This window comes from Tachysurus fulvidraco, chromosome 5, assembly GCF_022655615.1.
Source record: "Tachysurus fulvidraco isolate hzauxx_2018 chromosome 5, HZAU_PFXX_2.0, whole genome shotgun sequence".
NCBI classification, from domain to species: Eukaryota; Metazoa; Chordata; class Actinopteri; order Siluriformes; family Bagridae; genus Tachysurus; species Tachysurus fulvidraco.
In genome coordinates, this window is record NC_062522.1 from 34,035,766 (window position 1) to 34,061,279 (window position 25,514).

Consider the following 25,514-nt stretch of genomic DNA (forward strand, 5'->3'; position numbering starts at 1 on the left):
TGATTAGCGATGGATGTCTGACGCTGTAATAAAGAGGACACTGTTACACTTAGTGCTCAGCCACAGTGTGCAGAGTTAAATGTGCCCCAGAAAACACTCACTGAAGGCAGAAATAAACCCCTTCATCCACAGACCAACTACAACACTCAGTCCCATGTGTGAGGAGATGGAGAACATGATGAGCTCGTGTTCCACATCTCTCTCTCTCTCTCTCTCTCTCTCTCTCACACACCTGTTCATCTGACTGACACACACACAGAAAAGTTACCTACTAGACAGAAACATCCTAAATAACAGCTCATCATGCACAGAGTCTAAACATGTGTCTAAAGCCACTAAACCTTAGTTTACTATATGCTTCTTATTAAAATCTCTCTCTCTCTATCTATCTATCTATCTATCTACCCCTCTCTCTTCCCCCTCACTCTCCCTCTCTCTATCTCTCTCCCTCTCTCTCCTCACTTTCATTCTCACTTTCTCTCTCTCCCTCTCTCTCTCCTCACTCTCCTCCTCACTTTCTCTCTCTCCCTCTCTCTCTCCTTCTCTCCTCCTCACTCTTTATCTATCTAACTCTCTCTCCCCCTCGCTCTCTCACTGTCTCTCTCTCTATCTATATCTATCTATCTACCTCTCTCTTCCCTCTCTATCTTTCTCTCTCTATATGTATATCTACCCCCCTCTCTATCTATCTATCTATCTCTCTTCCCCGTCTCACTCTCCTCACTTTCTCTCTCCCTCTCTCTCTCTCTCTCCCCCTTCACTCTCCTCCTCACTCTCTATCTATCTACCTCTCCCCCTCACTCTGTTTCTCTCTCTCTCTCTCTCTCTCTCTCATATATATATATATATATATATATATATATATATATATATATATATATACACACACCTCTCTCTCCCCCCTCACTCTCTCTCCCCCTCCCTCCCCCAGGTGGATTATAAAGCAGACGAGTGGTTGATGAAGAACATGGACCCTCTGAACGATAACGTGGCGACACTGCTGCACCAGTCCACTGATAAATTTGTGGCTGAGCTTTGGAAAGATGGTGAGATTCATCCTTTATCTGTTGCACGCTGGAAGAAAGAAAGGCATTTTACATCTGCTGAGTGAAATAATTAAATATTAAAGACGATGGTAATGTAGATAAGATCTGAATAAGATCGTTACGTTCCATTCCTGTGTGTGTGTGTGTGTGTGTGTGTGTGTGTGTGAGATCTACTTCTGCCCACCAGTGTGATACACTAACCCATGTGTTTCTGTGTGTGTGCTTGCTGGGTTTGTTTTTGTTGTTTCCTTTTTATTTATTTATTTATTTATTTATTTTTGTTTTGGGTTTTTTTGTGCTATTTTATTATTATTTATTTTGCTTTTCTGTATTTCTTTCTTTCTTTTTCTCTTGCCCTCGGCCCTTTCTCGGCCCGGTAGAGATACAGAATATTCAGAGAGCGTCTTTCTATGACGTCTCTAGTCTCCATGATTCTCCGGGTGAAGGTACTACGGTTCTTCATGGGCGAATTTTGTGATTTTTGAGATGCTCCCATCACAAGCAGCTTCTTTTTGTTTCTATCCTCCACTCCGAACCTTCTCCTTCCGGCTGACTCGTCTCATATTTGGCCGAATTAGAGCAAAATCTGAGTTCACTAAAGACGTTTATTAGCTAAAGCATGTGGAGTTTAATAAGTGAGCGCACACACGATGACTGGACTTGTACAGTGTCAGCTGTTCACACTAATAAAGTCACATGACATTACTAAATAAAAGTAAAACAGTCTGATGGAAATGTTTAATAAAATCCTCACAACTGTTGCTGATGTGGGGAGTTTTTATATGAAGGTTAGACTTAGTTCTACATTTATCACTTTTCTCTGACAGATTAATCTACAGTATGTAGAAGATGGTGTTAGTTCCTCTGTAGTGAACTTAGATTTTTGTCTGTGACCGTTTGAGCGTCAGCTCTCAGAAGGAAGCACTTGCATGTACTTTATTTCTGATTTCTGTTTATAGAATCTCCACTCGTTAGTAGTTTTAAGCATTTTAAATAAAATCCTGCTCTTTTCCCTCAGTTTGCTTTTAGAAATCCTGCGCATGGAAACCATGCAGCTTTCCTCCGGTCATGCAAGCACATAGAGAGCATTAAGATGTTTATTAGAGACAGGGAACAGATACAGTACAGCACAGTGAAAGTCCTTCTTTAGGGGTTGGGGCCAGAGCACAGGGTCCATGATGGAGGTTCAAGGGCCTTAACCCAAGAGCCTTAACCCCTTCAGCTACCTGCATTTTGTATTGTTTACTGGGACGTTACCCAGACTGCACTGCAGCAGATGTTAATTTAGCTAGCTTTATCTCTTGTAGTGAAGCCGATGTTCACAGTTGTATAACTAACTCTAGCTCGTGAGCTCGACACGCTGACGATCAGACATGCTAAATAAACGTTAATGCGTGCGGCGTCACTGTGAGGGCGGGTTTTAAGATGCACCCTGACTTAGTTGAGCTGAAGATGCAGACTGTTGGCACATGTTTTAGATCTGCTTCAGCAGTGTGCTTTCGTTTAGATGTAATTTGCACCTCCATCGTTGTTCTGCTTTGTGTCATCTATGCTTTTGGTGCTTAAAAACAAATGTAAATACACCAAGCATGCATTGCAGGGCTCAGGCTTTTTGGGGGTTCTGGTTTGGGGGGATTGGACCGGTGCTGTTTAGGGGTGTGTTGATGGATTATAGTTACAAACATTTTAAATTGATCAGTGCCAAAGCTGAAGAGGGAGAAGTGTGTATAACGACATGATTAGGATCAGATGTAAGTGATTATCAGCACACACCTAACCCTGATTAATGTAAAGATTATAGTTAGTGTAACACTATTGTATTAAACTGAGCCTGATCCTGTTGCAGCACTATGTTACATCCATTCTTGGGACTCTTTCTGTTTGTTCTGTGTGTGTTTAGTATGTGTGTGCACATCATTTTACTAATGTGTGTGTGTGTGTGTGTGTGTGTGTCCCAGTGGATCGTATCGTCGGACTGGATCAGGTGGCTGGGATGAATGAAACTGCGTTCGGGGCGACGTATAAAACAAAGAAAGGAATGTTCCGGACCGTCGGCCAGCTTTACAAAGAGTCTCTGACCAAGCTGATGGCCACGCTGAGGAACACCAACCCCAACTTCGTCCGCTGTATCATCCCCAACCACGAGAAGAGGGTGGGTGTGTGGGGCTGTTAGTGTGTGTGGTCAAAAAACAAACCTGTCATGACTTCTGTACAGTTTTTATGAATTATTCACTATTTATTCTTCTTACACCATTTCACTCCAGGCTGGTAAACTGGAACCTCACCTGGTTCTGGATCAGCTCAGGTGTAACGGTGTGTTGGAGGGAATCAGGATCTGCAGACAGGGTTTCCCCAACCGCATCATCTTTCAGGAGTTCAGACAGAGGTACACACACACACACACACCCTTACATGCGTACACATACCTACACACATTTATTTATTTCACACCCTGCAATGCTCAGATTGTGCTCTGTCACACTGTGTGTGTGTGTGTGTGTGTGTGTGTGTGTGTGTGTGTGTGTGTGTGTGTGTGTGTGTGTGTGTGTGTGTGTAACCAGATACGAGATCCTGACTCCTAACGCCATCCCAAAGGGCTTCATGGATGGTAAACAAGCGTGTGAGCGGATGGTGAGTTTACATCATGACAGATTCCTCACATCACTGAGTGAAAACAATGAAGAGTAAATGATGTAATTAGTAAATGCAGCACATCACACAGTCAGTCGGGTCTTGTTGGGTATTTCTGCTAAACACACACACACACACACACACACATCTACTGACTCAGATCTTTAGATTGGTCTCTTCTCATAGCAGGAATTAAAACCGATTGCATCATCCAGTTAAAATAAATGGTGAATAAAGACTCATTTTACTTAAAGTTAAACCAAGCAGGACACACACACACTCTCTCTCTCTCACACACACACACACGCTCTCTCTCACACACACGTTCTCTCCTCTCACTTACTTTCATTATTTCTTGTTCTTTATTTATTTACGTATTTAATTATTAATGATTATTAATAATTCCCTACGCCGACAGATCCAGGCCCTTGAGTTGGATCAGAATCTCTACCGGATCGGTCAGAGCAAGATATTTTTCAGGACTGGAGTTCTGGCCCACCTGGAGGAGGAGCGTGACCTGAAAATCACAGACATCATCATTTACTTCCAGGCTGTGTGTCGTGGTTACCTGGCTCGCAAGTGAGCACTTCATTCTGCCCTAGTGTCATCTCTGCTCCTTTTGTGGTGCCCTAGTGTCTCTGCTAACCTGTGTGTGTGTGTGTCTGTGTGTGTGTGTCTGTGTGTGTGTGTCTGTGTGTGTGTGTGTGTGTGTGTAGAGCCTTTGCTAAGAAGCAGCAGCAGTTGAGCGCTCTGAAGGTTCTCCAGAGGAACTGTGCTGCATACCTGAAACTGCGGCACTGGCAGTGGTGGAGACTTTTCACAAAGGTGAGGGACTCTCTTACACACACACACACACACACACGTGTAAATGTGTACTTACAGAGTCTGTTAAGATATCATAAGGAAGGTTGACACTCTGTGTGTGTGTGTGTGTGTGTGTGTGTGTGTGTGTGTGTGTGTGTGTGTGTGCACGCAGGTGAAGCCTCTTCTCCAGGTGACTCGCCAAGAGGAGGAAATGCAAGCAAAAGATGAGGAGCTGGTGAAGGTGAAAGAGAGACAGGTGAAGGTGGAGAATGAACTGGTGGAGATGGAGAGGAAGCACCAACAGGTTAACACTCCTACACATGCATTCTTTAACAAGCATCTCACTTTCATGTCCATAAGTGTAGAGCTTATGTCTTTATGTATTGTGTGTGTGTGTGTGTGTGTGTGTGTGTGTGTGTGTGTGTGTTGTCCAGCTGGTGGAGGAGAAAAACATCCTGGCAGAGCAGCTGCAGGCGGAGACGGAGCTGTTTGCTGAGGCGGAGGAGATGAGAGCTCGATTAGTGGCCAAGAAGCAGGAGCTGGAGGAGATCCTGCATGACCTGGAGTCTCGTGTGGAGGAGGAGGAGGAGCGCAACCAGACCCTACAAAATGAGAAGAAGAAAATGCAGTCACACATACAGGTCAGTGATGATGATGATGATGATGATGATGGTCATTTATACTCGTCAGTGGGGAACAAACACGGAACACGTTGGACCATAAATTAAACCAATAGCTTAGACGTGTGTGTGTGTGTGTGTGTGTGTGTGTGTGTGTAGGACCTAGAGGAGCAGTTGGATGAAGAAGAAGCTGCTAGACAGAAGCTACAGCTGGAGAAAGTAACTGCAGAAGCCAAAATTAAAAAAATGGAGGAAGATCTGCTTCTACTAGAGGACCAAAACTCCAAATTCCTGAAGGTGAGCAGGTTCAAGTATGTAGAGAAACTGACTGTGTTCCTCTAGTTAACACCGGTACACCAGCTAGTTAGTGTGCTAGCTAGGTACACCAGCTAGTTAGTGTGCGTCACTGGTTAATCAGACAAATATCGATTAAATCATCACAACTAAAAGTCTCTCTAACATTATAGTTAACTTTAATCTTTATTACATTTGTGTGTGCAGGAGAAGAAGCTGTTGGAGGAGAGGGTGGGGGAAATGACCTCTTTATTAGCTGAGGAAGAAGAGAAGGCGAAGAACCTTGGGAAGGTGAAGAACAAGCAGGAGATGATGATGGTTGACCTAGAAGGTAAATAAAAAGAATTAATTATCATTTTACTTTCCAACACAGATTTATATCTCTGTCTTCTGTTGTCTTCTCTAGTTTATATGGCTGTATAATAAATAACATTAACTCACTGTTAGAGCTTAACTTTCTGTGTGTGTGTGTGTGTGTGTGTGTGTGTGTGTGTGTGTGTGTGTGTGTGTGTGTGTGTGTCTCGCAGAACGTCTGAAGAAGGAGGAGAAAACCCGTCAGGAGCTGGAGAAGGCTAAAAGGAAGCTGGATGGAGAGATGACCGACCTGCAGGAGCAAATCTCTGAACTTCAGGCTCAGATCGACGAGCTCAAACTGCAACTGGCCAAAAAAGAGGAGGAACTACAGGCTGTGCTGGCCAGGTAACACACACACACACACACTCACACACACACTCATACACACACACACACACACACACACACACACTCATACTCACTCACACACACACACACACACGCACACACATTAATCCAGTGTATCATCATACATTTTTCCTTGCAGTGCGCTACTACTTAATTCTTATTGTGTGTGTGTGTGTGTGTGTGTGTGTGTGTGTGTGTGTGTGTGTGTGTGTGTGACAGAGGAGATGAGGAAGTGGCTCAGAAGAACAACGCTCTGAAGCAGGTGAGGGAGCTTCAGGCTCAGTTAGCTGAGCTTCAGGAGGATCTGGAGTCTGAGAAAGCAGCTCGGAATAAAGCAGAAAAGCTGAAGCGGGATCTGAGTGAGGAGCTGGAGGCTCTGAAGACTGAACTAGAGGACACGCTGGACACCACAGCAGCACAACAGGAGCTCAGGTACGGCACTGGGATTAAAACCCAGGACCTTCAGTTAGAACGGCATTACAGGTACAGAAGAACTCTCAGGTTAAATAAACTGAACATTGGGTTAGGACTGGACTCTTATCCTGTGTGTGTGTGTGTGTGTGTGTGTGTGTGTGTGTGTGTGTGTGTGTGTGGTACTAATTGTGTTTGGTTTTTAAGGACTAAGAGAGAGCAGGAAGTGACTGAGCTAAAGAAGGCAATTGATGAAGAAGCTCGAAATCACGAGTCCCAGATTCAGGAGATAAGACAGAGACATGGTACTGCTCTGGAGGAACTATCTGAGCAACTGGAGCAGGCCAAGAGGGTCAGTCTCTCTCTCCCGCTCTCTATTGCTCTCTTCTTCTCTCTCCTTCTCTCTCTCTCTCTCTCTCTCCCTCTCGCTCTCCTTCTCTCTCTCTCTCTGCCTCTCGCTCTCCTTCTCTCTCTTTCTCTCGCTCTCCTTCTCTCTCTTTCTCTCGCTCTCCTTCTCTTTCTCTCTCTCCCTCTTGCTCTCCTTCTCTCTCTCTCTCCCTCTCGCTCTCCTTCTCTCTCTTTCTCTCGCTCTCCTTCTCTCTCTTTCTCTCTCTCCCTCTCGCTCTCCTTCTCTCTTTCTCTCGCTCTCCTTCTCTCTCTTTCTCTCGCTCTCCTTCTCTCTCTTTCTCTCTCTCTCCTTCTCTCTCTCTCCCTCTCGCTCTCCTTCTCTCGCTCTCACACTCTCTCTCTCTGTATATATAAAACCACACACGAACCCTGTAGTTATTTTTATAGAATTATTCCATGTATTTTTATTTAACAGCACAGTGTTTAAGTACAAATTTATTAAGCTTAATATCAGACAGAACAGTAATGTGTGTGTGTGTGCGTGTGTGCGTGTGTGCGTGTGTGCGTGTGTGTGTGTGTGTGTGTGTGTGTGTGTGTGTGTGTGTGTGTGTGTGTGTGTGTGTGTGTGTGTGTGTGTGTGTGTGCAGTTTAAGCTGAACCTAGAGAAGAGTAAGCAGACCCTGGAAGGTGATAATAAGGAGCTGAGTAATGAAGTGAAGGTGCTACAGCAGACTAAACTGGAATCTGAACACAAACGCAAAAAACTGGAGACACAGCTGCAGGAAATTCTGTCTCGAGTCACAGAGGGAGAGAGGAACAAAGGGGAACTGATCGAGCGCACACACAAACTACAGGTAATTAGTACTCAGTATAAAATAACCAGTGTTAAATCTGATATCAGTTACTGGTATCACTGGGGACACGGAGTTTTGTTTAGATTTGCTGCTTGTTTTCAGTGGTTTAATACTGAAGTGTGTGTGTGTATTATGTATGTATATTTGTGAGTTGTGTAATGTACATGCTATTTCAATAATAATGTTTTGTGTGTGTGTGTAGACAGAGTTAGAAAATGTGTCAGGTCTGTTGGAGGATGCTGAGAAAAAGGGGATCAAACTAGCAAAAGATGCAGCAAGTCTTGAGAGCCAGTTACAGGACACACAGGTAATGTTTTACACACTGTTTATGTGTGGGGGAGAGGGGGGGGGACTGTGTCATTCATCTAGGGGTGTGTGTGTGTGTGTGTGTGTGTGTGTGTGTCTGTAGGAGCTGCTTCAGGAGGAGACTCGCCAGAAGCTGAATTTAAGCAGCCGGATTAGACAGCTGGAGGAGGAGAAGAACAACTTGCAGGAGCAGCAGGAGGAAGAGGAGGAGACCCGCAAGAACCTGGAGAAACAGCTGGCAAACCTGCAGGCACAGGTGTGTGTGTGTGTGTGTACACATAGGCACAGGTGTGTGTGTGTGTGTGTGTGTGTGTGTACACATAGGCACAGGTGTGTGTGTGTGTGTACACATAGGCACAGGTGTGTGTGTGTGTGTACACATAGGCACAGGTGTGTGTGTGTGTGTACACATAGGCACAGGTGTGTGTGTGTGTGTACACATAGGCACAGGTGTGTGTGTGTGTGTGTGTGTGTACACATAGGCACAGGTGTGTGTGTGTGTGTACACATAGGCACAGGTGTGTGTGTGTGTGTGTGTGTGTGTGTACACATAGGCACAGGTGTGTGTGTGTGTGTGTGTGTACACATAGGCACAGGTGTGTGTGTGTGTGTGTGTGTGTGTGTGTGTACTCATAGGCACAGGTGTGTGTGTGTGTGTGTGTGTGTGTGTACTCATAGGCACAGGGGTGTGTGTGTGTGTGTACACATAGGCACAGGGGTGTGTGTGTGTGTGTGTACACATAGGCACAGGGGTGTGTGTGTGTGTGTGTACACATAGGCACAGGGGTGTGTGTGTGTGTGTGTACACATAGGCACAGGGGTGTGTGTGTGTGTGTGTATACATAGGCACAGGGGTGTGTGTGTGTGTGTGTGTGTGTGTATACATAGGCACAGGTGTGTGTGTGTGTGTGTGTGTACACATAGGCACAGGTGTGTGTGTGTGTGTGTGTGTGTGTGTGTGTGTACACATAGGCGTGTGTGTGTGTGTGTGTGTACACATAGGCGTGTGTGTGTGTGTGTGTGTACACATAGGCGTGTGTGTGTGTGTGTGTGTACACATAGGCACGTGTGTGTGTGTGTGTGTACACATAGGCACGTGTGTGTGTGTGTGTGTACACATAGGCACGTGTGTGTGTGTGTGTGTACACATAGGCACGTGTGTGTGTGTGTGTGTGTACACATAGGCACGTGTGTGTGTGTGTGTGTGTACACATAGGCACAGGTGTGTGTGTGTGTGTGTGTACACATAGGCACAGGTGTGTGTGTGTGTGTGTGTACACATAGGCACAGGTGTGTGTGTGTGTGTGTGTGTGTGTGTGTGTGTGTGTGTACTCATAGGCACAGGTGTGTGTGTGTGTGTGTGTGTGTACTCATAGGCACAGGTGTGTGTGTGTGTGTGTGTGTGTATACACATAGGCACAGGTGTGTGTGTGTGTGTGTGTGTGTATACACATAGGCACAGGTGTGTGTGTGTGTGTGTGTGTGTGTGTACTCATAGGCACAGGTGTGTGTGTGTGTGTGTGTGTGTGTGTGTGTGTGTGTGTGTGTGTGTGTGTGTGTGTACACATAGGCACAGGTGTGTGTGTGTGTGTGTGTGTGTGTGTGTACACATAGGCACAGGTGTGTGTGTGTGTGTGTGTGTGTGTGTACACATAGGCACAGGTGTGTGTGTGTGTGTGTGTGTGTGTGTACACATAGGCACAGGTGTGTGTGTGTGTGTGTACACATAGGCACAGGTGTGTGTGTGTGTGTGTGTACACATAGGCACAGGTGTGTGTGTGTGTGTGTACACATAGGCACAGGTGTGTGTGTGTGTGTGTGTGTACACATAGGCACAGGTGTGTGTGTGTGTGTGTGTGTACACATAGGCACAGGTGTGTGTGTGTGTGTGTGTGTACACATAGGCACAGGTGTGTGTGTGTGTGTGTGTGTACACATAGGCACAGGTGTGTGTGTGTGTGTGTGTGTACACATAGGCACAGGTGTGTGTGTGTGTGTGTGTGTACACATAGGCACAGGTGTGTGTGTGTGTGTGTGTGTGTACACATAGGCACAGGTGTGTGTGTGTGTGTGTGTGTACACATAGGCACAGGTGTGTGTGTGTGTGTGTGTGTACACATAGGCACAGGTGTGTGTGTGTGTGTGTGTGAACACATAGGCACAGGTGTGTGTGTGTGTGTGTGTGTACACATAGGCACAGGTGTGTGTGTGTGTGTGTGTGTGTACACATAGGCACAGGTGTGTGTGTGTGTGTGTGTGTGTATACTTTTACAGTACGTTGCATTTGACAGACACATCAGTACTGAGTCACTCGGTCACAGACTAAATATCAGAAGGGCACAATTTTCTGTGTAAATTCTAGTTTAGGTCTTTCATGGTTACTGCACAGTACCCTGAAGTATTGGCACCCCTAACAGGCACACAGGCCTCGTGTCCCCTTTAAGTGTGTGTGTAATATTTATCTTGTGTATTGTGTGTGTGTGTGTATAGCTGTGTGAGACGAAGAAGAAGCTGGAGGATGATGTGGGTGTGGTGGAAGGTCTTGAGGAGGCAAAGCGGAAGCTCCAGAAGGACATGGAAGCCTGTAACACACGGCTGGAGGAGAAAACTCTGGCCTTCGATAAGCTGGAGAAGACAAAGACACGTCTGCAGCAGGAGCTGGACGACCTCACGGTGGACCTGGACCACCAGCGGCAGATCGTCTCCAACCTGGAGAAAAAACAGAAAAAATTTGACCAGGTACACAATTAGTAATGTAATATTGAAACGTTACGTTAAAGTAAACGGTTTTATATTACAATAGATTTTTATTGTTATTGTTAACAGGATTTACCTCCTCATAAGTTAACGTGTTTATGGTTTTGGAATATTTATCAGACTTTTTTTTTTCCCTTCCCAACATCTGCTGGATACGGGACTGTGCGCGTGTGTGTTTTTGTGCGTGTGTGTGTGTGTTTTTGTGCGTGTGTGTGTGTGTTTTTGTGCGTGCGTGTGTGTGTGTGTTTTTGCGTGTGCGTGTGTGTAGATGTTGGCAGAGGAGAAGAGTATTTCTGCACGTTATGCTGAGGAGAGGGACCGAGCAGAAGCCGAGGCAAGGGAGAAGGAGACGAAGGCGCTGTCGTTGGCACGAGCACTCGACGAGGCTCTGGAGGCGAAAGAGGAGTTTGAGAGACTGAACAAACAGCTGCGTGCTGAGATGGAGGATCTGATGAGCTCTAAGGATGATGTGGGCAAAAATGTGCGTCTTTTATTAACCATTAAAAATACGCAGTAATAATCAGCTGGTTGTATCAGTAGACAAGATTGTGTATAAAAGTTAATACTGTGGTGTGTGTGTGTGTGTGTGTGTGCGCACACAGGTGCATGAGCTGGAGAAGTCAAAGCGCACCCTAGAGCAGCAGGTGGAGGAGATGCGCACTCAGCTGGAGGAGCTGGAGGACGAGCTGCAGGCCACTGAAGATGCCAAACTGCGCTTGGAGGTGAACATGCAGGCCATGAAGGCACAGTTTGAACGCGACCTGCAGGCCAGAGATGAACAGAACGATGAGAAGAAGAGACTTCTGGTGAAACAGGTGACGACTCTCATGTTTATTACACAGAAGCTCGTCCTGACCTGCAGCCCTGTGGGTAGACGATTGCTTTGCTTCCTGCATACATACAGAAAACCTTTATTTTACAGTTTATTAGGATGATGCATCAGGATAATGAAGAATAACCTTTAACCTTCGTGTGTAGGTGCGCGAGATGGAGGCAGAGCTGGAGGACGAGCGGAAGCAGAGAGCTCTGGCTGTGGCGGCGAAGAAGAAGCTGGAGATTGACCTCAAAGATGTGGAGGCTCAAATCGAGGCAGCCAATAAAGCTCGAGATGAAGCTATCAAACAACTCCGCAAACTCCAGGTGTGACATCACTCACTGGTGCATCTGTTACACCACCTTATGTACTGTATACTGTAGTGTGTGTGTGTGTGTGTGTGTGTGTGTGTGTGTGTGTGTGTGTGTGTGTACATCAGGCTCAGATGAAGGATTATCAGAGGGAGCTGGAGGAAGCTCGTACATCACGAGATGAGATTTTTGCCCAGTCCAAAGAGAACGAGAAGAAGCTAAAGAGCCTCGAAGCCGAGATCCTGCAGCTACAAGAGGTGTGTGTGTCTGTGTGTGTGTGTGTTCTAGCACACACACCATTCATAAAAACATAAGCTAATATGCACTTATATGCTAATCTACAAACATATTCCCATGCTCCCTGACCTTCAGTGTGAGATGTTGCTAGTCACTGTGTTTGAGTTTGATTGTGTGTGTGTGTGTGTGTGTGTGTGTGTGTGTGTGTCAGGACCTGGCTGCATCAGAGAGAGCACGTCGTCATGCTGAGCAGGAGAGAGACGAGCTGGCCGATGAAATCTCTAACAGCGCCTCCGGAAAGTACGTTCACTCCTATAAGATGTCTCAGGTGCAGTCATGTGTACATGTGAATGTGTAAATGACTGTGTGTGTGTGTGTGTGTGTGTGTGTGTGTGTGTGTGTGTGAGGTCTGCCCTGATGGATGAGAAGCGGAGGTTGGAGGCTCGTATTGCTCAGCTGGAGGAGGAACTGGAAGAGGAGCAGAGCAACATGGAGCTGCTTAATGATCGCTTCCGTAAAACAGCCATGCAGGTGAACACACACACGCGCACACACACACACACACCTCCCTGTGTTTTAATGGTGTTGACACCTCCTAACACCTTCTAAACTTGTGTTTACTTATTCTGGACCTGCAGGTTTTAGTATGCGTTAGTGTTAGATGCTGCTGTTAGTAAGTGTGTGTGTGTGTGTGTGTGTGTGTGTGTGTCTAGGTGGACACACTGAGCACAGAACTAGCAGGTGAGCGTAGCGCGGCTCAGAAGAGTGAGACGGCTCGACAGCAGCTGGAGAGACAGAATAAGGACCTGAAGGCCAAACTGCAGGAGCTTGAAGGCTCGATCAAATCCAAGTTCAAGTCCAGTATCGCAGCTCTGGAGGCCAAAATCCTACAGCTGGAGGAACAGCTGGAGCAGGAGAACAAGTAGGACACACACATTGACTTTTTATATTGATTATATTAGTTGTTTTGGGTGAAGATGTTTATCTGTTTTAGTCCCAGACTTTATGGTCTTGAGTTAATGATCAGATGTGATCAAGTCCCTTATGATCAGATCTAAACCAACCTGTTTACAGGGAGCGGGCAGCAGCCAATAAGATTGTGAGACGTACAGAGAAGAAACTAAAGGAAGTGTTCATGCAGGTGGAGGATGAGCGTCGCCATGCTGACCAGTACAAGGAGCAGGTGACATCACCTTCATGTCACCAGTCCACTTTAACAGGAAGCAGAAATACTTCAGTTTTAATTGTGTGTGTGTGTGTGTGTGTGTGTAGATGGAGAAGGCTAACTCGCGCATGAAGCAGCTCAAGCGGCAGTTAGAGGAAGCAGAGGAAGAAGCGACACGCGCTAACGCCTCCCGGAGGAAGTTACAGAGAGAGCTGGAGGATGCCACTGAGGCCAGCGAGGGTCTGAGCCGAGAAGTTAACACACTCAAGAACCGTCTGAGGTAACACACACACACACACACACACACACACAAACACACACACACAAACACACTTTACTGTGGTTAGGGTTATGAGGTATGTCTGCTCACTGATGCTCAGTACATTTACACATGGACACAGTGACCATCTGAGACAATGTGTGTGTGTGTGTGTCAGGCGCGGGGGTCCGGTCACTTTCCCCTCCGGCCGCTCGGGTCGCAGGCAGCTCCAGGTGGAGGGCGAGTTCTCTGAGGACGAAGCTGACAGCAAAGTGAGCGACTCAAATGAAGCACAGTCACCACAGAACGAGTAGAGAAGAGGAGACAGACACAAACCCCACCCCCGCCTTGACCTCTTCTCATTCCTCCCTGCTGCCCCCCTGTGGTACTACAGTGACATTACACCCTCCAGATCATTCATCACACACACTATAACATTCTCCTTGTGCAAAAGTGATTGTGCCTCAGTTATCATGACTGATGGATCATCAACACACTCGTTCACTCGCGTGCTTAGTGTATGAAGGGAAATGGATGTAATATGATGGAGCATCTTAGTTTACTGAAACACTAATTATCTGTTTACGTTCAGACATTAAATCAGATTCTCATCTGGAATAATTGTTCTCACACACTCTCTCTCTCACACACACACACACACACACACACACTCTCACACACACGTGCGCGCGCGCACTCACACACACTTCATATCTGGACTCTGATGACAGGAAAAAATCTGCATGAGGTTCAGTTATGAATTGTTGATTCAGAGCTTGTAATGAAAACACTAATTAAAAATCTCGAGTTTCGACACTCACATAATCAGATTCTAATCAGACCACAACAAAGACGTTATTATTATTAATCAAAAGAGAAAAATGGTTAGTGGGATTTTCATGATTATTATGAACAGACGGATGTGTGTGAAACATGGGCTGGTGTTTTTTCCTCCAAAAGACATCACAAGTAGAAATATTAATACTACACACACACACACACACACACACACACACACAGACCAACCGACTGGAAATGCAAAGCTGTGACGAGGTGTTAGCGTGAACGTTAGCGTATCTCCGTTCTGTTCCACGCTTTAGATAGAAGAGAAACTGGAACATTCTGCTTGGGAGAATTCAGTAAAACAGGAAAATGTTCGTAAGATTATTTCGATGAAATGTGATTTGCAAAATGTTTTAAAGCTGCACATGTTGGTAAAAGCCATACAGGACTGGAACACAAATGGGAGGAAAAGAAGGATAAGAAGGACCTTTTTTCTTTTCTGTTTAATAAACCGCTGCTTTTCTCTTTTTTTTTTTCTTTTTTTTTTTAAGTGTTGAAGGAAAACTAGGAACATGAAGGATCTGGTTTAATTAGACTGGGACACTACGGTGGTGATTATCAGGCACTATACAGAGTATTAAAGCCACTACAACACACTCAGTATTATACACCTTTAAAACCCTAAAATCACCCACTAGCATGTTTACACTTGTCCACAGACACGTCCACGCTATTAGAACAAGAAACTGAGCCATGAGGCCAATGATGCTAACAAGTAATGGCTGTTTATGGGATCCAGTTTAGCACGGAGCGCTAAGTGTACAGCACACACTCCAAAATATCTTTCATTGTACTTCCTCTTTTATTCTTTCACACTCTCATGTTTAATATAATAATAATAATAATATTCTTTTCTGAATCACTTAACCTACAGTGTTCGTCTTCAGATTAGGCCACGCCCCCCTGCCAGAGTTTGGGCTTTTCTGTGACACTAACGTGACTGTTTGCTAAACTGGAGGCTATAATTTCCCCTTGTTTGTTAGCTACATTAACCTCTCAGTGACCTACAGAACACACCGGACACGTCTCCACTGATCTTACAGAAAACTGGAAGAAAACTGAATTTACGACCAAAAGTTTGCAATAATAATAATAATAATATGCAGGGTGTCTGTAGACTTGTGTAAATGTCGGTGTTTATTGACGTTGCTTTAAAAAGTGCCTTAGAGTAAACTAATAAAAAAAACACCAAAACTCTGTCGACAGGTGAAGAGTTTAACTTGAAGGTGACCTGATGGGAGAATAATAATAATAAACACTATCTAACTTTTATTTTCTTTATCTTTGGTTCTTCTTGCGCTTTGAGTCGTATCCACTCCGCATTGGCCCTTTTTTTGTGTGTAAACCAGCTTCAGTGTTACTCGCAGTTTAAAATTCTGAGATTTCATTTGGTTTAAAAGCTTTATAACTTCAGCCCATCATCATCATCACCTGGTGATAATCTTCATTATAATGATCATAATTATTACTAAAATGACTATTATTGCTGTCATTATTATTATTATTATCAGCCTGACTGTTTGACTAGCAGACACTCAGCTGCAGATACACTATAATCCTCTCCTTTATTCCTCGCCCTTGTATACAGTTACTGTATTTCTAGACAAGTGTTTGTGTTTTTTTGTAAAGGAAAAAATAATAATAATAAAAGCTTCATTACAGAAGAAAATGTACATTTCATGTCTTTTGTTAAGTTTGTTGTCATGTGAAGTTCAGACGAGGGGCACGATGTGTTCAGGACGTTCTGAGATCGTCACACACACTGTGTTAGAGGTCACGACTAACGGTGTGTTTAGTGTTACACACTCAGAGATGTGCTACAGAATAGTGTGTGTGTGTTTAAACTAACCCTTGTGTACAGTTCGAGTGTATAATGAGTGTAGTGGAGCAGTTCAGTGCTCAGGAACACGAGTCACTGAGAAATCAAATCCAATCAGACTCATGATGGCATTTTTTATTAAACAGACAAAAATAATCTACTTCAAATAAAATTCTTATCTTTACATATCAGTGTCTTTAAGAAAAAAAACTTAAGTTTTAAAATTTTGTCCACATTATTCACGTACAGACAACACGGTTAGATCAGGTACGCTACAGAGGTTAGCTTGTTCAATATCTCTCACACACACACACACACACACACTAACACAATCATCTTTGGCCATCAATCCGTTCGTTTCAACTCTAAAAAATATTAAATGTCTAAAATGAATGAAAAAAAAAATCACCAGGCTCGAGAAGCACTGATACTAAACAGAGGTATTTATTTCTCTCTCTCACACACACACACACACACACACACACAGTTAACAGTTGAGTGTTGAAGCATCCTGCATAGTTTGTTTTTAATCTCACAATCGAAGGCGTTTCAGTTTACAGCCATGTGACGATAATCAGTATATTTTCTGTTCAGGTCTCATTGCTTTATGTAGGGAGAGTAAAACCTTCCCTGTCGCTCCCTTACTGTATATAGTGCCCTATGTAGGGTGTCTGAGTAAGGGCACTTACACAGGAAATGTACCTGACATTCTGAAAGAACCCCCATGTAGTGCACTAAGGACTCATCACCATCTTATTTACTGTGTAGGGCATTGAACATTATTGATACCCTATGTAGTGGACATAAACTAGTGAAGCATATAAGTGGCATTATAAACCCTACATGAGGCACTATGTATATAGAGGTAGGTAAATGATGTGCACGTCACATAGGGAACAAACAGAGAGGATTTATGCTGAATAACGTTCATGTGATTCATTCTGCACCCTATGTAGTGCACGTGTGAGTGAGGAGTTTATATTCTACCCCCCGGGTAGTGAGGGTAGTGTGTGTGTGTAGTTGTTACTAACCACACAGCATGTAGTGCACTATAGATCACACCCGAGAGTCACGCTACCTTCTAGGGTCCCTTAATCTGAACAAGGAGCATCAACAAACATGAAAACCACAAATATCATCAGATTGTGGTCTGATTATCGGCACACGTCTGATCAAAAAGTAGCACTGAACTAAAAATCCTTCACAAAAGAAACGTTCATCTACGTGCGCACACACACACACACACACACACTCTCTAAAATAAAAATAAAAGCAAATTCAAGTTTCATACCAAGGTCCAGTGTGAGTCTACAGCACTGAAACTGAGCAACTGAGGGGATGTTACAGTCACACACACACACACACACACACACACTCACTCGAGATGTTTATATTTCTATCTATAAACTTTTGTATTAAATCACAAATGAGGCTGAAATGTTGCTGTGTTAAAGCTCATAAATAACTGAAACACTTTAAAACACTAAACAGCAAAAACATCGAGTTGCTTTCATTATTCTGCAGGATAAAAAGAGCGAGTGTAGAAACGTCTCTCACTCACTCACACACACACACACACACACACCACCAGCAGTACAAACAAATATAACTTATGTCACTTCCTTCCACAGTGATTAAGGTCGTATGTAAACATAGTGACAAAATCAGAAATTACAACGTTCGCTCCACCTTTAGCTCCAAAACCCCCTTCAGACCCCACGCCTGGTCACATGACCTGCACGATTATACAAAATTAGTGTTGCTGAAAAACAAAAACAAAAATAAATGCATGTAATTATTCAGTGTTAGAAGTAAATAAAGTTTGTGCACTTCAGCGCCCCTTAGTGGTGTGAAGAGCTAAGCGACAGAATGTCCGTGAATAAATGATTCTACAATCAGAGCGACGCTTTAAAGCTTGTTATTAAACTAAAGGTTCAGGAGTTACTGAGATTTTAGTCGAAAAGCTTTGCTACATTTTATCACTTTGCAATTTTTTTTTTTTGCAAAATTTTTATATATATATATTTTTTTTGTATTTTTATCAAATTCATTTGTAAACGATTCCCACAAACCACACAGTCCTAACATGTCAGGTGTCGACGCTAACAACTGAAACTCCGCCCGTCTGAGTCACTATTTTACACTGACGTGCGTTTGTACTGATTTTTTCGGGGTCTGAAGGGTTCAAAAAGTCTTGGAGGATCGTTTCAGTCGGTTAGGTCCAGAAGCTTCACAAACAACAGAAGCAAAACCACAGCCATATCGTCTACAGTCAGAATCATAAAATTATTATTAATAATAGAATGTATATTTTTAATAACAGCTCTGTAGTGGGGGTTTGGGGTTACATTCACGTCTCGTCTCATTTCCTCTTCACGTCTCCTCCCTGACTTTGGTTCGACTCTGAAAAAGAAGAGAAGAATTTTTTCATTTAAACAAGTCCACGTGTGTGTGTGTGTGTGTGTGTGTGAAGTTTGGGGGAAAACACAGCGTTTCAGTGCAGATAAATGATACAGCACATTTAAATCTGATCTGTTTCATTAAAGCAGGATTTTAGGTATTTATCTGGAAAACTAAATTTACACCCAATAAAATAATCAACAAGATCAAAACCAAACACTTCAAATGAACAAAGAGTTTCAGATTGTTCAGTACAATCATTTATAAACTGAGAAAAAAAGTGTGTGAGGAAGTTAGTGCTGTGTTTGTGTCTGTTGTGTAACTGCTGCACGTCACAAAACCTCTTTTACATACAAATGTTTTAACACACAAGATTCCTTCAGGCTGAGAAACCTCTCCAACACAAACACACCAAATTCAACCGGGCTTACGTGGGAGTGTGTGTACGTGTGTGTGAGTGTGTGTGTGTGTGTGGGTGTGAGTGAGTGTGTGTGTGTGTGTGTATATGTCTGTATGTGTGTGTATGTGTGTGTGCGAGTGTGTGTGTGTGAGAGAGAGGACAGAGCAGGCATATCAAATGAAAGTGTCACACACAGAAAAAGAGAGGGAGATAAAGGAGAGATAAAGGAGGATCTGCACACGTCACACTTTACCTGAGAAAGCAAGCTGCAGGTGAGGAGGAAGAGCCTGAACACCTGACTGCAAACTCTTAACCAGGTCTGACATGCAGAGACACAAACACAACACCAACAGGAGAGACAGGAAGTGAGTAAACAAGAGGGAACACAACCACATCACCAGGTGGGAAGGAAAGGAAAGGAGGGACACGAGTTAAATAAATAAATAAAAAGCTGTCCTAAATGTCTCCCTGCTCCCTACAGTGGACATTTATTACCACAATAACACACACATTAAACATGAATGAAGCTTTGAATGCTGCAGTGCATTGTGGGTACAGTGTAGTACAGAGACACAGCACTCACTGGGTGACAGGGTGTATCCTGAGCTGGGGGGGTGTGTGGCTGCACCAGCCGGGGCAAAGTTGAGCAGAGGGAACTGAAAGGGCAGTGAGACGGGTACGAGACCCCCGAACATCCCCAAACCCAACGGCACAGACGACACCTACAGAAAGACAGAGACACGTCATCATCCCTGCAGGACAAACACATCCACCCAGAAAAAACATGACATCAGCTTCTCTACCTGATTTAAGAGGGCGGAGTCAGACAGAGACGGCAGGCCCAAGGACGAGGCACAATTGGCTGACATGTTGCTCTGATTAGCCCCTCCCACTGATCTCTGCCTTTGTCCGTGATTGGTCGCAACCGATGTGGGGTTACAGCCTTGGAAGCTAGAAGTGTGGGGCGTGGCTACAGGGGCGTGGCTGAAAGGTGGTTTGAATCCTGAACTCTTCGGGTTGTACTGTGTAGGAGTCAGGACAGGTGGACAAGAGGAGGGAGCAGGGGACGAAACAGATGGAGGAGTGGTCACTGGAGAACGTTGAGCGAGGTTAGGAGGTGGAGTGGGAACGGACGGGCGGTAGGCGGAACTCGGAGGAGTTTGAACTGACGTGCGATGTGAGCTCGGAGAGGGTGGAGTTGAAACCAAGGCGCGATGGGTGGAGCCAGAAGCAGGAGGTTTTGAAGCAGGGGCATGATGGGTGTGGCCAATATTCTGTGAATTTGAGGCAGAAGGGCGATTAATGTGACCAGATGTGGGAGTGGTAATAGAAGGGTGGTGGACAGTGGTAGGAGGGGAGGGAGTAGAAACAGAAGAGCGGTGGGTGGAGCCAGGAGGTACTGTGAGAGTAGGGGGCTGATGGGCAGGGGACTGAACAGGAGAGCGGTGGGCAGAGCCTGAGAGCATGGGTTGAGCAGGAGGACGGTGGGTGGAGCCAGAAGGTGTGGTCTGAACAGGGGAGCAGTGGGTGGAGCCAGAAGGCGTTGTCTGAGCAGGAGGGCGGTGGGTGGAGCCAGAAGGTGTTGTCTGGATAGGAGGGCGGTGGGTGGAGCCAGAAGGTGTTGTCTGGGTAGGAGGGCGGTGGGTGGAGCCAGAAGGCGTTGTCTGGGTAGGAGGGCGGTGGGTGGAGCCAGAAGGCGTTGTCTGGGTAGGAGGGCGGTGGGTGGACCCAGAAGGCGTTGTCTGGGTAGGAGGGCGGTGGGTGGAGCCAGAAGGCGTTGTCTGAGCAGGAGGGCGGTGGGTGGAGCCAGAAGGCGTTGTCTGAGCAGGAGGGCGGTGGGTGGAGCCAGAAGGCGTTGTCTGAGCAGGAGGGCGGTGTGTGAGTTTGATTATTGGAGAGTTGCTACTTTGGGAAGACTTTGTGATTGTGGCTTGCATCGGAGTTATAAACCTCTGCTGGTGGTGTCCAGTGGGCGTGGCCTTTTTCTGGATGAAGGGCAATGGTGAAGAGGGCGTGGTCACTTGCTGAAAACTTTTAGTGTTTAAAGAGTTCACACTTGGCTTTTGTGCACCACCGTCACCACACAATTTTTTTGAAGGGTTTTTAATCTGAGCCGTGGGAGGTGTGGCTCCACCAGACTTTATCCCTACTGTGCCAAATGGCTTCTGCAGAGGTGTGGTTGTAGGAGGTGGGCGGGGCTTAGCAGGTGTGGTGGTGGTGCTAGTGTTGCTGGGTTTACTAGCAGGTGTCACTGTCTGTCTTTGCACTGAAGAGACATCTTTTGGCATGGAAGACTGTGAAAAGGGGGTGGGGCTCGCTGTTTGTGGGTGGGGCTTCGCTACAACAGGAGGGGTGGAAGAGGTGCTGGGGGCAGAGTTTGGGTTTATACCATTGAGTAGAGTCAGAGCCTGAGCGATGGATTCCAGAGAGTTTGTGGCCAGATCTTCATCCAGCGAATCAGACAAGCAGATCGTCTCTGAGGGCAGGTGTGAAGAGAAAGGGGCGGGGCTTACACATGGTACTGGGTCAAATCCCATCTCCTACAGGACAAATACAGTAATGTATTACAGTCCAGCACATTTATATACACACACACACACACACACACAGAGACACACACACACAGACACACAGACACAGAGACACACACACACACACACACACACACAGAGACAGAGACACACACACACAGAGACAGAGACACAGACACACAGACACAGAGACACACACACAGAGACACACACACAGACACAGAGACACACACACAGAGACACAGACAGACACACAGAGACACACACACAGAGACACAGACAGACAGACACACAGACACAGACACACACACAGAGACACAGACAGACACATACACAGAGACACACACACACAGAGACAGACAGACACACACACACACGGACAGACACACACACAGACAGACACACACAGACAGACACACACACAGAGACAGACAGACACAGACAGACAGACAGACACACACACAGACACACACACACACAGACAGACACACACAGACAGACACACACAGACAGACACACACAGACAGACACACACAGACAGACACACAGACAGACACACACAGACACAGACACACACACACACACCTTTACAGATTTGGGGGTGGAAAATATCCTCTTCTTCACCCTGAAACACAGACACATTTCAGCACAAGATTAAGTGTGTAGGGATTTTATTTGTCATCAATGGTTGGTCTCAGCTAATGTGGGTAATATAAATATCTAGCATTAACATTATTGTTACTGTGTGTGTGTGTGTGTGTGTGTGTGTGTGTGTGTGTGTGTGTGTGTGTGCTTACAGGTCTGTAAGGTGACCATGCACAGTACGGCTTTCCTTAAACAGCATCCTTTAACAAACACAGAACACATACAGGATTACTTTAGTACCCAAACATGTATACACACACACACACACACACACACACACACACACACACACACACACGTGTACACACACACGTGTACACACACACGTGTACACACACCCACACACACACTTGTACACCCACACACACACACACACACACACACACGTGTGTACACATACACAAACATGTACACACACACGTACACACACACACGTACACAAACATGTGCACACACATACACGTACACACACACATACACGTGTACACCCACGTACACACACACACACGTACACGTACACACACACATACACGCGTACACACACCTGGCCTGCATCCAGCCTTTGGGCCACAGCGGTTTGACCTCGTTCTCCATGAAGACTTTGAGATAATCTTCTACAGAGAGAGAACTCTTCTCCTGCTCATAACACCTCAACTTCACCCTCACCAGGTTACACAGCAGAGTCCTGAAACACACACACAGGAATGTCCTGGTGAATGGGGGTGTAAATAGTGTGAAACGTGTGATAAATGAACACACACTCACCTCAGTTTGTCGTCCCAGATGAACTTCTTTCTTGGCCCCACCACACGTTTCCCGGGTTTCTCCTCCTCTTCATCTTCTGAGACATTTCTCTCTCCATCCTCCATCTGCTGCCTACACACACACACACACACACAGAGCCAGTGTAGATGTGCATTAACAATCACTGATGTTAGGCATGTGAGAGAGACAGGTGTGTAAGACAGACAGGTGTGTGGGACAGACAGGTGTGTAAGACAGACAGGTGTGTAAGACAGACAGGTGTGTAAGACAGACGGGTGTGTGGGACAGACGGGTGTGTGGGACAGACGGGTGTGTGGGACAGACAGGTGTGTGGGACAGACAGGTGTGTGGGACAGACGGGTGTGTGGGACAGACGGGTGTGTGGGACAGACGGGTGTGTAAGACAGACGGGTGTGTGAGACAGACGGGTGTGTGAGACAGACGGGTGTGTGAGACAGACGGGTGTGTGGGACAGACGGGTGTGTGGGACAGACGGGTGTGTGGGACAGACGGGTGTGTGGGACAGACGGGTGTGTGGGACAGACGGGTGTGTGGGACAGACAGGTTGCTCATACTTTGCTGCTACTTTAGCCATACAGTCCATGTTGTATCTGGCTGTTTGTTCAGGCATCACACTACACACAGCTAACTTCAGCTTCAACAGAGGAGTGCGAAGACGATCATCCTGTTTTCACACACACACAAACACACACACACACACACAAACACACACACACAAACACACACACACACACACAAACACACACAAAATGAATTATAAATAAATCCGAAGTTTTGAGTTCACTAACTGTGAAGAAATACATTTGTATTAGTGATAAAAATGAGTGTGTGTGAGTGTCACAGAGAGAGGGGGGGAGAGAGAGAGAGAGAGAGAGAGAGAGAGAGAGAGAGAGAGAGAGAGAGAGAGAGAGAGAGAGAGAGAGTATACCTGGATGTTGAGGCTGAGTTTCTTCAGACGTTTCAGTAAAGCCTCCTTGTTGCATGGAACAAAAGCCTCAAGGTGAGAATATACAGCAGAGCGAATGGAGGGAGACTGTTGTTGTACCTGCAGCTCAATACTGGGGAGAGGGGAGGGGGAGAAGAGGGGAGGGGGAGAAGAGAGGAGGGGGAGAGAGAGAGTGTGAGAGAGAGAGAGACAGACAGAGAGAGAGAGACAGAGAGAGTGAGTGAGAGAGACAGAGAGAGTGAGTGAGAGAGAAAGAGAGAGAGACAGAGTGTGAGAGAGAGAGAGACAGACAGAGAGAGAGAGACAGAGAGAGTGAGTGAGAGAGACAGAGAGAGTGAGTGAGAGAGAAAGAGAGAGAGACAGAGAGAGAGAGAGACAGAGAGAAAGAGAGAGAGAGAGAGAGAGACATAGTCAGAGAGAAAAAGAGGGTCAGATCTCACTAACACGTCCCCTTGATCATTACCACCTTATGTGTTGTTCCACTACAGCAGTGTTAAGGGGAAGTTAAGCGAGTGTGTGTGTGTGTGTGTGTGTGTGTGTGTGTGTGTGTGTGTGTGTGTGTGTGTGTAAATGAGATGAACATGAACACACTCATACTCACTCTAACAAAATATTATTCATGTCCAAGGTGAAGAACTTCTTTCTGCCCTCCTCATCAAACTGTCTGGAGGCCTGAAGTAAAGAAACCACATAAACAACTCAGGACAATCTGTGTGTGTAACAGCAATGTGGTGATGATGATGATGATGATGATGATGAAGATGAGCTCTTACTGCTCGCAGGTCCTCGATGCGTTTGACCAGTGGGGCGGGGAGACCTTTAGGGAGAGGTGGAGGAGGAGGACACACAATCTCTGCCTCTGGGTTCACACAGGCTCCATCCGCTGCTCCTGTGCACATCAGTCCATTGTTCACCTGAGGTGCAGAGTCCAGACTGCTGAAGTCCAGGTCATTCAGCAGATCCTGCAGCTCGCTCTCATTGGCTGAGGTGAGAAGTGACATCATTGCAGGGTCAGAGGTCAGGTCACTGAGCAGGAAGTCACCATGGAGGAGCTGTGTGCTGTGAGTCAGGTTTAGTTTGCACATTTCTTTCTTCTCGGATACGAAGCGTTTTAGCATCGACGCCAACATCAGCTTCTTGTTCTTCTTCTCCGGACGACAGGAGCTGCAGGAACAAACAGTCACGTGTGTTTATCACCACCACCACCATAACACCATGTTCCTCTGGCTCCGAGTGCTGCACCACCCAAATGGGTTTAATGAGATTCGATTATTCTGCAATGTTTCTGTTCAAACATCTAACTGTAAAAGGAGAAACTTTAGAAATCACATCTGTGATGTTTCTTACAGTCCAAAAACTAATTGTCCAGCAGCTGTCTTACTGCATCCATCTGTCTCTTCTTACCCGTCTGTCTGTCTTATCTAACTGTCTGTCTCTCCCTCTGTGTGTCCTGTCTCTCCACCTGTCTGTCCCGTCTCTCCACCTGTCTCTCCACCCGTCTGTCCTGTCTCTCCACCTGTCTGTCCCGTCTCTCCACCTGTCTCTCCACCCGTCTGTCCTGTCTCTCCACCTGTGTGTCCTGTCT

The 25,514-nt window shown here is 45.7% G+C and overlaps 2 protein-coding genes across 5 annotated transcripts in view; one reads left to right on the forward strand and one right to left on the reverse strand.

The window, feature by feature from the left end:
- Window positions 1-16,075, forward strand: part of LOC113649260 (myosin-10) — a 37,194-nt gene extending 21,119 nt beyond the window's left edge. For all 3 annotated transcript variants that reach the window (XM_027156966.2, XM_047814196.1, XM_047814197.1), the window contains 27 exons: window positions 932-1,046; window positions 3,005-3,198; window positions 3,311-3,432; window positions 3,608-3,677; window positions 4,096-4,256; window positions 4,394-4,502; window positions 4,654-4,785; window positions 4,916-5,122; window positions 5,261-5,398; window positions 5,603-5,726; window positions 5,923-6,094; window positions 6,317-6,529; window positions 6,716-6,860; window positions 7,504-7,710; window positions 7,913-8,017; window positions 8,120-8,272; window positions 10,507-10,755; window positions 11,042-11,254; window positions 11,376-11,588; window positions 11,752-11,913; window positions 12,027-12,155; window positions 12,347-12,435; window positions 12,543-12,666; window positions 12,849-13,057; window positions 13,210-13,318; window positions 13,408-13,580; window positions 13,738-16,075. In XM_027156966.2, coding sequence (XP_027012767.2) covers window positions 932-1,046; window positions 3,005-3,198; window positions 3,311-3,432; window positions 3,608-3,677; window positions 4,096-4,256; window positions 4,394-4,502; window positions 4,654-4,785; window positions 4,916-5,122; window positions 5,261-5,398; window positions 5,603-5,726; window positions 5,923-6,094; window positions 6,317-6,529; window positions 6,716-6,860; window positions 7,504-7,710; window positions 7,913-8,017; window positions 8,120-8,272; window positions 10,507-10,755; window positions 11,042-11,254; window positions 11,376-11,588; window positions 11,752-11,913; window positions 12,027-12,155; window positions 12,347-12,435; window positions 12,543-12,666; window positions 12,849-13,057; window positions 13,210-13,318; window positions 13,408-13,580; window positions 13,738-13,873 — 4,173 coding nt within the window. In that variant the 3' untranslated portion in view covers window positions 13,874-16,075. The remainder of the gene's footprint in view (window positions 1-931; window positions 1,047-3,004; window positions 3,199-3,310; window positions 3,433-3,607; window positions 3,678-4,095; window positions 4,257-4,393; window positions 4,503-4,653; window positions 4,786-4,915; window positions 5,123-5,260; window positions 5,399-5,602; window positions 5,727-5,922; window positions 6,095-6,316; window positions 6,530-6,715; window positions 6,861-7,503; window positions 7,711-7,912; window positions 8,018-8,119; window positions 8,273-10,506; window positions 10,756-11,041; window positions 11,255-11,375; window positions 11,589-11,751; window positions 11,914-12,026; window positions 12,156-12,346; window positions 12,436-12,542; window positions 12,667-12,848; window positions 13,058-13,209; window positions 13,319-13,407; window positions 13,581-13,737) is intronic.
- A 266-nt stretch (window positions 16,076-16,341) lies between these two features.
- Window positions 16,342-25,514, reverse strand: part of ubn2a (ubinuclein 2a) — a 16,882-nt gene continuing 7,709 nt past the window's right edge. Inside the window, exons 6-17 of one of the 2 annotated variants that reach the window (XM_027156967.2) lie at window positions 24,703-25,093; window positions 24,531-24,601; window positions 23,912-24,041; window positions 23,538-23,647; window positions 22,963-23,073; window positions 22,742-22,882; window positions 22,350-22,397; window positions 22,138-22,177; window positions 19,825-21,561; window positions 19,605-19,743; window positions 19,275-19,340; window positions 16,342-18,624 (exon numbers count right to left, since the gene is read on the reverse strand). In XM_027156967.2, the coding sequence (XP_027012768.2) occupies window positions 18,584-18,624; window positions 19,275-19,340; window positions 19,605-19,743; window positions 19,825-21,561; window positions 22,138-22,177; window positions 22,350-22,397; window positions 22,742-22,882; window positions 22,963-23,073; window positions 23,538-23,647; window positions 23,912-24,041; window positions 24,531-24,601; window positions 24,703-25,093 (3,025 nt within the window). In that variant the 3' untranslated portion in view covers window positions 16,342-18,583. The remainder of the gene's footprint in view (window positions 18,625-19,274; window positions 19,341-19,604; window positions 19,744-19,824; window positions 21,562-22,137; window positions 22,178-22,349; window positions 22,398-22,741; window positions 22,883-22,962; window positions 23,074-23,537; window positions 23,648-23,911; window positions 24,042-24,530; window positions 24,602-24,702; window positions 25,094-25,514) is intronic. The other variant, XM_047814198.1, reaches the window with a different exon arrangement.